This window comes from Danio aesculapii, chromosome 8, assembly GCF_903798145.1.
Source record: "Danio aesculapii chromosome 8, fDanAes4.1, whole genome shotgun sequence".
In the NCBI taxonomy this organism is placed as follows: domain Eukaryota; kingdom Metazoa; phylum Chordata; class Actinopteri; order Cypriniformes; family Danionidae; genus Danio; species Danio aesculapii.
The window spans coordinates 43924556-43937089 of record NC_079442.1 but is presented as its reverse complement, the minus strand read 5'-3'; the positions used below and the strand labels follow the sequence as shown (position 1 = coordinate 43937089).

The 12534-nt window shown below is 35.2% G+C and overlaps 1 protein-coding gene across 1 annotated transcript in view; it reads right to left on the bottom strand.

Moving 5' to 3' along the window:
- Positions 1–12534, bottom strand: part of ptpn18 (protein tyrosine phosphatase non-receptor type 18) — a 51674-nt gene that overhangs the window by 28378 nt on the left and 10762 nt on the right. The window contains exons 3-9 of the mRNA XM_056464448.1: positions 9172–9248; positions 7760–7855; positions 7579–7617; positions 7431–7499; positions 7160–7222; positions 3239–3381; positions 2772–2838 (exon numbers count right to left, since the gene is read on the bottom strand). Of these exons, the coding sequence (XP_056320423.1) occupies positions 2772–2838; positions 3239–3381; positions 7160–7222; positions 7431–7499; positions 7579–7617; positions 7760–7855; positions 9172–9248 (554 nt within the window). The remainder of the gene's footprint in view (positions 1–2771; positions 2839–3238; positions 3382–7159; positions 7223–7430; positions 7500–7578; positions 7618–7759; positions 7856–9171; positions 9249–12534) is intronic.

Genomic DNA, 12534 nt, shown 5'->3' with positions numbered 1-12534 from the left:
GAACTTCCTAAAACAAGTTATCAGTAATTCTAGTTCATGATTTCTTTTACAAACATCTCTACTGGCTGCCTGTAAACAATGTCTGCTTTGACTCTGAAACACTGTGGTTGTAGCTGAGACATGGAAGAGTTTGGTTGTGTCAGTTGTAGGTAAATAATGATAATTTATGGTTGTGTTGTTGTTTTCTGTGCTGTAAAAGCAAATTCACTTCTCATGCAGTAATACTCGTGACATAGTTTTGTTTCTGACTGATCTATACACATTCAACCAATCACAACAAACTGAGATATGTGACCAATCAGAGCAGAGTAGGCTCACAGATAGGAGGTGCTTAAGGAAACTGGAAGCTTAAACCTACCCTTTCAGACACTGGGAGAAAGAACTAATGTGCAATTTGTATTGTGAAAAAATGTAAGTGTTTTTTGACCTTGGACTGTTTTAACTTATTATAGATGTGAAATTTAAAATCTCATAATATGATAAAACCTCTGTCAGCAGTAGATCATTCCCACAATCAAGAGCATAAATTACTAAAATTATTATTTTTTCGTGATGTCTTATAGAAAAAGAAAGAAAAAAATATGTTGTCCAGTTCGACCAATCACAACAAACTAAGAACAAAGTACACTCTCAGAAAGGCGGGGCTTAGAGTAACTGTATCCTTAAGGGGCCGATTACACCGAACACGTTTTTTGCTTTGAGAGGCGCCTTTTTTTAATGATTTACTAACAGCTGCGAGCGTTTTGCGTGCTGCTTATGCACCCTGCATTTTAACCGCTTGCTGCGCCTTGTGCCGGTGCACACTGTGCGCTGACAGTTGAAAAAAGTTAACCCCTTAGCAGAAAAAGTATGTTACGTCAGTGGAGACTTTTTCATTCTCCAATCAAATGAAAGTACATGCGGGGTTTCCGTTGAGGTGACAGCAGTGTTTGTGTTGTCAAGATAACTACGGAGACTTTGGAGGAGAGATGATTGTGCTATTTAACAATATTATTAAATATTAAAATTATACCAATATCAACTGCAACACTCGTGCACACTGCGTAATTGATTCAGTCGTTGCCTGACGACATAAAAAGCGCACGGCGCTTCTTTTTTTCTTGTCATCGAAAAAGGCAGTGCGGTGCACCTCACAGTTTTGGAACATAGAAGCACGTTCTTTATGATCGGCCCCTAAACCTACCATTTCAGACACTGTGAGAAAGAACTAATGTACAATGTGTGTTCCGAAAAAATCGAAGTGTTTTTTGACCTTGGACTGTTTTAAACCTGCCAAAACTAAATTAGACAGTTTTAAAATTTCACAATAAGAATTCTTTGGTTATGATGTTAATACCTCTATCAGCAGTAGATCATTCATGTTGTCGACAGCACAAATTACTAATATTCCCCCAAAAAAGTTTTTTGTGATTTCTTGATTTTTTTTTTTAAGGAAAAAGGCTTTGTCCAGTTTAACCAATTACAAAACTGGCCCATCTGACCAATCAGAACAGAGAAAGCTCTCTGAAAGGTGGGTTTACAGAAACTGGAACCTTAACTAATGTGACTTAAAGTGCAATGTGTGTTATGAAATAAAATATGTGTTTTTTGACATTGCAAAGATGTAAATCTATTAGGCAAAACTAGGCAGCTTTAAAATATCACAATATGGATACTTTGGTTATGAAACTGGATTCTTAAACTAACCATTTCAGACAATCTGAGAAAGAACTAATGTGCAATGTGTATTATGAAATAATTGAAGTTTTTGTTGACGTCGAACTGATGTAAACCTATTAGGCAATACTAAATTAGGCAGCTTTAAAACATCACAACATGGACACTTTGACTATGATGTTATTACCTCAGTCAACAGAAGATCATTCACATAGTCAACAGCACAAATGACTAAAATTAAAAATAAGCATGATTCATTCTTCAGTTAACCAAATCACAACAAACTGGGCCAATCAGAGCAGAGTAGTCTCTCAGAAAGGCAGGGTTTACAGAAACAAGATTTATAAACTAACCGTTTCGGACACTTTGAGAAACAACTAATGTGTTGAAAAAACAACATCTCAAAGATCTAAACCTATTAGGCAAAACTAAATTGGGCAGCTTTAAAATATCACAATATGGACACTTTGGTTATGATGTTATTACCTCAGTCAACAGAAGATCATTCACATAGTCAACAGCACAAATGACTAAAATTAAAAATAAGCATGATTCATTCTTCAGTTAACCAAATCACAACAAACTGGGCCAATCAGAGCAGAGTAGTCTCTCAGATAGGCAGGGTTTACAGAAACAAGATTTATAAACTAACCGTTTTGGACACTTTGAGAAACAACTAATAAGTGTTTTTTGACATCTCAAAGATCTAAACCTATTAGGCAAAACTAAATTGGGCAGCTTTAATATATCACAATATGGACACTTTGGTTATGATGTTATACCTCTGTCAGCACTAAATCACTCACATTGTCAACAGCGCAAATTACTAAAATTATTATTATTATTTTTAAATGACTTTATTCAGGCAACCAATCACAACAAACTGGGCCAATCTGACCAATCAGAGCAAAGCAGGCTCTCAAAAAGGCGGAGCTTAGAGAAACTGAATCCTTAAACTAATGGTTTCAGATACTCCGAGGAAGAAATAATGTGCAATGTCTATGAAGAAAAAATAAAAGTGTTTGATATTGCAAAGATATAAACCTAGTAATCAAAACTAATCGAGGCAGCTTTAAAACATCTCAACATGGACACTTTGGTTATGATGTTATTACCTCAGTCAACAGAAGATCATTCACATAGTCAACAGCACAAATGACTCCAGTTCTACCGCAGCCGGCGCTGTAAAGAGAGAGATAGACAGACAGCATCACATTTCCATATCATGATATGATTGATTCTCTCCCGAGACTCAGTTCAGAGGGTCACAGTGGGAATTATGGGCCATATTGTCGGACAGAGCCTCTCTCATGTATATAGAGAGAGGGTAATGAGGGAATCTGTGCTGAAGTCTGGAAGTTAACTGGCTTTTCCAGCGCCACATCAGGTGCTGAATATTTAACATGTCTCACTTCATTTAAATGGTGCCATTAAAATGCATGGAACCAGAGGAATACAGGCCAGCCCCTGCTGCACCCCAACAACACGGACGCACTCGACCTGATGAATTTTCATGGGCAGATGGGTCATTTGTCAGAGGCACAGAAAAACACGGAGACGCCTGTGTGTGTGTGATACAGACCTGCAGTGGATCACTACGGGGTCCGTCTGGTTGCCCTGTTTTTGGCGAGCCAACTCCATCATACCCAGAATGCCATCCGGCACGTCTGGAATGCCGTGGTCCGGCCAGGCAGTATACTGGAAATGAGACACTTTACGAGCTTCCTGTGTGGAAAGATTGAGGGTTTTGACCTCTGAGCGGATTAGGGTTTCCTCACCAAATTACAATGTTTAAAATCAGCTAAAATAGGAAAAATCACACACTGGGATGGTTATGGTGGTTCCTTGTTTGGAACCGTTTCAGAGTAAACAGTGTTTTACAAGACACTCAAAGTAAGGCACACTGCAATTTTGTGGTTTGACAGATTTTTCTTAAAAACACAAATAGAAAACTCCTAAAGGCTAGTTCATACTACATGACTTTAAACATCAGCAGAGGGATGTGCCATTCACACTATATGACTTGATTTTGTGCCTTTAAATCGTTGTGGTATTCACACTACGCGACACGATGTACTGTAAATGATCCACAAGAGGGCGTTCAAATACTACATGATCTGACAAGAACTCATTCCCCGACTGCTCAATCAAGCTACCAAACCACAGCCAATGAAATTTTGAGGGAGGACCGGCAGAAAAAGCTGAACAGTATTAGCTGCTTGTGTGCTGATTGCCTCACTGACAGCTTTTTAAGTTTTCAAGGGAGCATTTAAAAACAGTCAGCTGATGCATCAGCGGATCAATCGCTTATCTGCAAGGTTCAAGATGTGGCTTTAACACTAGAACTACCGAGAACTATTGGTGCGTTTTTTCACATGGCAGGTTTTATCCCTCATACATGTTGAGAGATCGAGTTGAAAGGGGAATATGTCTTGAAATAACCCACACAGACGTGACTTAGTAAAGCATGAAGTCATTATGTATGATTTTAATTGTTGCATTAGTATGAATGTAAATCCCCTCATCAGGCAGCGCTGGAGCGGTGTGAGAGAGTGGACCAAAGCGCATCAAACCAAAGGTATTAACAAAAGAAAAATACACAACTTAAGACCCTTAAATGCTTGTATTTGTTGTATCTGCACCAGCTCTGCGATGCTCGTCCACAACTTTATGCATTGGGTTAAATTAGGCTGTCCGGTCTCCGTGTTCACAGCACAATCTGTCGCCGAGCTTGTTAAATTCCAAATCGGGCTTAAAAACCTGTAGTGTAAATTAGGCTTAAATGGACAGTTACAGTGCATGTTTTAATTCTGTCACCACTAACTTACCTATATACTATATACTATATACATGTGTGTGTTTTTATTTGTTTTAAGTCAATGGTAATTATTTTCTTTAAATATATACATAAAATTAAAAAAATATAAATTATGAATTATTCATTCAATCATTTTCCTTCAGCTTAAGTTTCTTTATAGAGCATGTCTGTGGACTGTGGGGGGCTCTGGTTTCCCCCATAGTGCAAAGACATGCACTATACAGTAGGTGAATTGAATAAACTAATTTTACCATAGTGTATGTGTGTGAATGAGAGTCTATGGATGTTTTCCAATACTGGGTTGCAGCTGAAAGGGCATCTGCTGTGTAAAACATATGCTAGATAAGTTAGCGGTTTGTTTCACTGTGGCGACCTCTGATGAATAAAGAGACTAAGCCGAAGGAAAATGAATTAATGAATCCATCAGCATTAAGTGCAGTGATGCCCAAAGTAGGGCCCGCAGGCCAAGGTTGGCCCATTGTAACCTTTGATTTGGCCCACCATTCCATCTGAGAAGAGAGTGAGAAAGATTGAGGTGAATAAGAGCATCATTTCTAAATTGACGTAATCTTTTTTGGTTCATTAGCTTTATTGCTGAGCTTCAAAAAAGCAAACTGAAATGAAATGTTTCAATTAAATGAATCTGATTTTATTGACCTTATTCTTCAATGCGGAAGTGCGCGCGTTTTTGCGATTGTTTTAGAACTTCCGATTCAGTTGCCTATTGGAGAAATGACTAGGAATAATAAATGGCAAAAAACGGTCAAACTACTTACTCTACAAACAAGTGTTTGCATTACAATACAGACAAAGTAGAATAATATAATACCAAAATATCAGTTTGCAAAACCCAAGCAGCAAAACGAGCTGTTTTTAACGTTTAAAAATGAATGGAAGTGAATGAGACCGGAAGTTTCGAGCCAAAATGATTCAAATGGCTGCGCCCACTCGTACGCGGAGGATAAGGTGAATAAAATGTAAATAATGTCACTCAATGGATAGAGGACTGTGCAGTGAGCAAATCAAGGCAAAAACCAGTGTAACTGTTCTGCTTTAAATGAGGTTGTTTATGTTTTTACTGTAATAAGTTCATTCAAAAATTGTATTAGTTAATATAAAGCAATGTTTTATAGTCATTTTTAAATACTATGAAATAAATTAGGAAATTACCCATGGCGACTTTATTTACCTTCGGCCCACTAGCCTCAATAAAGAGAAAGCAAATGGTATATCACTGTGATCTTCTCTTATAAAGAAAGAGAGCATACTATGTAGCCACAGAGAGGTGCCCAAACTTAGACATAAAACTGTAAGACTGTGTGACATTTAAGACCAATCATGTTAAAATGTACATTTTAAAGCATAAAAATACCATAATATGTTTGGAGATATTTAAGAAACATGCTAAGTAAACATTTGTTTATCTGAAAAACAATGCTGAAGTCAGATATTCTGCTTTGAAAATGTGAGTTACGTCCCGGAACATCTGTCTTTGTTTAGGTTCTTCGGTTCTTTTGGCAACCACCCGGGTTGTCTTGGTGGAAAACAGCGTATTTCATTAATTTAGTCATGAAGGCTCTCAGAGTATGTGTAACCGAAATGAGAACTCCGGTGGACTGTAGCAGCCTCTAAAATGAGACGCAGATTCAGAGTTCCACATGAGGTTATTAATTAGCAAATAACATAAACATTACGAATTTAAACATTAGGTGAGAAGGTTACATTGTAACCCTGTGTCCTAACAACACGCTATGTGACGAGATACGCAGTTATAAGCAATCTGGCTGTTTGCACCACACGAAACACGACAGAAATTTGAATACAGCCATTCAGAAGCACAGAATAGTGCACTCATTGCACTCCAACGAAATGGTAAGTTTTATAATCTTATTAATACATATTAAACCTCTTTAAAATTATTAAATGTAGATGCTAAATCACTGATATGTGTTGGCTTGCACTGAGTCTCAGTTCTAAAGTTCAATTTCAAATGGTTTCTTTTGTTTTTAAGATCTGAGGTGAACTATCTGCTGCTGCTTTCAGTATATGGCAATAAATACCATGTAAAATGGCATTCAAACTCACATTGTTAGCATTTAACACCGAATAAAGCACATGAGGTGTACCTGAGGTGATCATTGTCAGTTTTTTATTGATCAGCTGCAAGAAATTGAAGCCGTTTCTAAAATATAAATTCCAGGTGTTGGTTAGAAAAAAAACCTCCTTTTAATATGGAAAATATTCCTTCTATCATGTGCCGTTGCTTGTATTATTTACACTTAAATTAGTCTTTAGGCTCGACAGTTAGGCACACTGCTGTTGATGTCATCAATCTGGCAACCTGCACTTGCGTCTGTTTTAAACCAGGGATGCAATACCTAGTTCAACCACTGAGTGTCAATCTTACATACTGCACCTTTAAACTACATTCAAAATATGCATAACGTTTTTTAGTATTGAAATAAAATTTAAAAATTTCAGTTTTTACTGTATTATTTATTAAATAATTCCAACCTTTTTTAGCAGTATAAGCTTGTTATAAAACATAAATTTTCTACGTGTGTGTGTGTGTATAAAGGTTTGGGGCCTGATGTAATTCTTTATTTATGAATTACATAAATTATGAATTATTACATAAGTTGCATCACGTTTATCTAACTATGACATACTGAAGACACTACTTACATCACAGTAATTTACCACCACTGTCCTAACAATGACTTCTTCATTTGGACGGGACTCCTCCAACTAAAGCAAAAACATAACAGTAATCATCAGAACTTCCTCTTGCGAGTTCTTGCAACTGCACAAAGTACACTTTGCATCAAACCACTGAAAAAAGCGTAGTGATAACATCAATACATCGGAACTGTTACGTAAGATTAATATCCTGTGTATCTTAGACTAACAGTTGATTCTACTTCACACAACGTTTAAGACAACATAAAACACTTACAGTTGAGACAGTAAAGGGTCCAAGTGTGGATGTGTCTGCGGTTGATGCCCAATACACTTCACACTTTTTCTAAAGAACAGATTGGTTGTTAAAACAAAATTAATAATGCCAAGAAAATGACATTTAAACCAAGAAACCTATAGATTACCTTCCCCATCTCAATCTCTCTGCAAGCCATGATTATGACCTATCAAAATAAGATCAAAACAAAAGTGATTCATAGTAAATACCTATGCATAAAGTGAAAATAGTTCAAAAATAATTCAGTGAAAACATTATGCATAATTATAGAAAACAAAACGTATAAAATAAGCACTGAAGCAGCTCACCTTAACATTATGTTGCCAAATCATACGCCAGAAATCAACCACAGTACTGCTCAAAGGGCCTTGGGTGGCGATATATGTCCTGTTTTTAACAGCTCCCTTGAAGGAAAAAAAAACAATAGTAATAATAACATATTATGATTAAAAGTAATAATAATAGAAATAATTATATTAATAATAATAATAAGAAGAAGAATAACAACAATTATTATTATTATTATTAATATATCAATAATGATAACAACAATGTAATAATAATATCATCATAATCATAATAAAATAATGATGATAATAATAATATTAATAATAATATCAACAATAATAACAATGTCATAAAATAAACAATAATAACAATGTAATAACAATATCATAATGACAATAAAATAATGATCATGACGATCATAATAAAATAATAATTACTATTTAATTATCATTATGATAATATTATCACAATAACAATATTAATAATGATAATAATAATAATAATAATGATAATAATAATAATTATTATTATTATTATTGTCATTATCATCATAATTTCATTTTTCTTTGCCTTAGTCCCTAATTTATCAGGGGTTGCCACAGCGGAATGTACCACCAACTATTCCAGCATATGCACTAAACAGCGGATGCACTTCCGGCCACAATTCAGTACTGTGAAACACCCATTCTGTCACAATCACCAGCGATGGAAACCCTCATAGATCGCTGGAGAACATTTACTTTCACTCGTACTACAATTCTTTCACCATATGGACTACAAATCCTGTAATGCACCAAACACACACACACACCTGTTCCAGTTCTCTTTTGATTACACACACACAGCTAAGAGCTGCTCAAGGACTGATTACACAGACTATATATACAGCACACACACACACACACACACACACACACACACACACACACACACACACACACACGCAGATTGTGCTGAGTCTTGTTTATCTGTGAGCATTACGATGCGAGCATTACAATGTTTTATCGCTTTGATTCATTGCTGTTTGTACCGACTATTCACCTGTTCTTTGACAACAACTTTGGATTGCTCTGTATGTACCAGTTTCTTTCTGTGATTGACCTTTGCCTGCCTGACCGATCTTGTAATAAAGTGGACTTGGATCCTCAACTCCAATGCCAACTGGCCCAGCCGGGACTCGGACCATCTTGCTGTGAGGCGACAGTGCTAACCACTGAGCCACCGGGCCACCCTTTATTATTATATTACTTTTATTATTATTATTATTATTATTTACTAGTAGTAGTATTATTATTATTTATTTTTTATTTATCTATGCTTGAAAGAAATTGTAACATAAATGTGTAATATAAATGTACACAACTGTATAAAGTAAACTTGGTCATAAAAAAAGATTACATAGTCATAAAAAGTGTTAAAAATGCTTTAGTACCTTGATGAAGTTTGCATTAATATAATCGGACTGATATTCAGATGTGGTTGGAGTTAGACAGACTCTGGTCTGATCATCTGGAATACAAAAGAGAAAAGGTATTTGCATATTTTTACTCTCACCAGTGGCAGCAACTCATGATCATTTATCAGGCAACACATTGTGGAGACTCAGTTGTGGGATATTATGACATTGCAATGCTAGAAAAGCGTAGTACTGTAACTATAGGAGGCCTGTTTTGACAGATGTGACAGGGACTTGAAAATAATGTGACAAGAGAATCATGTAAAATAACTTCAGTGCCTTATTCGGTGTCATACTGAGGCGAACTGTGTCTGTGAGTCACAAATATTTCAAAGCTGATGAGATCTGAGATTACTGTCAGATGAAAAAAAATCCTACTATCAAAGCATGCACTATAATCACAGAAAAAGTGTGAGTCTTAAAAGAACCAGTAAGAATGGGTTGCAAGTAAAACATCACATGCCAATTTTTTTTTTTAGCCAAAGTGTTTATGAATTTGTATTTCTAGTGCACAGGTATCGAACACCCAAAGCTCTGCACAGTTTAGCTTTAACCGTAATTTAACACACCCCACACAAACTCTTTCCATACCCCTTGCTGCATACCATCAAGATGTAGCATGCACTGCACTTTAACCAATCCTTACTTAAGACAATATTGCCTACAATCATTTTCCACCAACAGTCAGACTACGTGTACACTGGTGATGCGCAGACGGCGGTTATATCCGCGGGCACTGCAGATAATCCGAGGGTCGGGCAGGTCGGGCAATAAAAAAATACACTATGCAGTGTTTCCTCTAGGATTTTTTCCAGCTGTGGCGGCAGAATCTGTTGGGCCTTTTACACAGATCTACCAACTACCTGTGGCGTTATTTCAATAACAAATGTTATGAGCGCAGTATTGGAAGTCAAGAGCTCATTCATATAATAAGAGCATACGAATCTCTTTGCTTGTGCGCCAATTTCCTCTGTTCGTGCACAAAACTTCTTGCAAGTATGTCTCCAACATTCATTAGATTTGCAAGGAATATTTATGAATTTCTCCAATTGACCTAAATATTTCTGAATATTTTGAATGAGAAGTAAGGTAGCAGTGGTGGGGTGAATTTTGGTGTGGCGCCCCGTCATGGAAGAATGAATGTAGCGGAAACCATGCTATGATTAATTGTGGGTGGGTCGCGGGTGGATGAGTTTAATTATTAATGATTTTTGCTTTGTACTTTTTAAACACATTTGTTAAAGTAGAAATGGAGGCGAAACCGATCCGAGAGAATCTTAAAAAGGGAGAATTAAAAACAAAACAAAAAGAAAGAAAAGAAAAGTGCCGCATGGGAGCGTCTTAGTAAATGTTAACGAGGTTGAATCAAGTGCTGGGTGTGTAATAGGCTATGCAACGTCTGTAAAGCGCTTTATATGAAAGCCACAAGACCGATACCTCAAATATGAAACATCATGTGTGTGCTAAATCGAAAGGCAGGTCAAGTCAAAATCTTTGACTTATATATATATATAAGTGTGTGTGTGTGTGTGTGTGTGTGTGTGTGTGTGTGTGTGTGTGTGTGTGTTTAAAGTTGTTTAACTTTTTCTTTTTTTTCTTTTTTGCAAAAGTAAAAGGTCAAAATACTAAAAAACAAAATTGTCATTCAGTGTAACAGTCCAAATTTTAATGTTCAAATAAGTATCAGGTGTGTTATAATAAAAGGACTAAGTTGTATTGGTTTTCTTCAGTTCTGAGTAACCAAGAGAGTTTTGTCCTGCATGTGCAGTTCATTAGAGGTCATGAAAAAGATAAAAAAATATTTTTAAAAGTATATATAAACTTCTAGTGATTTAGCAGCTTGTAAAATCATTAAAAGTTTATTTGCTCTTAAATAATTAATACTTTCACCTTTTCATAGCAAGGTAAACTATGTTTGAAAAAAAAAAACACACACATTTTTTACAATAGAAAAATTTAGTTATACATGTGTCCAGCTGATAAAATCTATTAAATCATAAATAAAAATAATAATAAAAATAAAGAAACAAAGAAACAAAATAAAAATAAAAACAATGAATGAATGAATGAATGAATGAATAAATAAATATGTCATCAAATGATCCTTTTTCTAAAACTGTCTGATAATTATTTAGTAGGTGTCTTCTCAGGGTTTCTGCAGGTTTCGGCAACAGCAAGTCAAATTTAAGACTTTTTTAAAACCTGTTAAACACCATGATAAATAAAATTTCAGACTTGTACAAGGCTAAATGCTAAGTTTGGAAAATATTTTTGCTTGTACCATCAAAAAAATTCTAATTTAGCTAATACTTTGCCTCATATTTTAAATAATGTGTTAAAACAAGCAAACTCCAGTTGTATTAAATGTATGCACAACAGTCTCCAGGTCAGTGTCATAGTTATAAATACATGGAGATTTTTTTTACCTAACTATTATTGTAACGATATTGGTAAATATTAAATAAAATTGAGATGGATTTGGTTTCATTGAGATGAATTGTTGGTGATTATGTGGGTGTTGGCCCGATTGGCTAACTTGACATGTACATTGGAAAATTAAGACCTGATTAAATTGATTTGAGACCTCCAACACAATTATTGTGTAATTTTAAGACTTTTTAAGGCCTAAAACATAGATTTTTGACATTTTTCTGTCATTCTGTCAAAGTAAAATGCATGATAATTATACTTTTGTGGTTGTTGATGTTGAAAAAAACACAATAAATATAATGTCCATGTTACTGTATTTCTTAGAAACAGCCACATTTTTAGGGTAAACTGCATAGAAACAATAATCCTATGACTAGGTTTGAAAGATTCTAATTTTGTTATTTCTTAGCCACATTTTTAATATGTCTCAAAACAAGCAAACTTTAATTGTATACATACACATTTTTTACACAAATTTCCTTTAAAAAAAATTCACCAAGTTTTAAAAACTATAATAAACTAAATGTATGCACAACAGTCTGTCCAGGTCAGTGTCATCACCAGGTGATTATAAATACATGGAAAACTTTTTTTTAACATGGTATTGTAAGGAAGATAACAAAGCCATTTTGGTAAATAGAGTTAATTTGAGTTTAAGAGTTTATTGAGATGGATTGTTTGGGTGTTGGCCCGATTGGGTAACTTTATATATGCATTGAAAAATAAGACCTGTACCTGTTTAAATTGATTTATGACCTACAATATACTCTTTCGGTGAATTAAAAACTTTTAAAGGCCTGAAATTTAGACTGAAATTTAAGACACCCTGTTTCTGTAATTCAAGGTAAAATTCATGATAATCATATTGTGGTTGTTAAAGAGCCCATATTATGGGTTTTTGAAAATGCT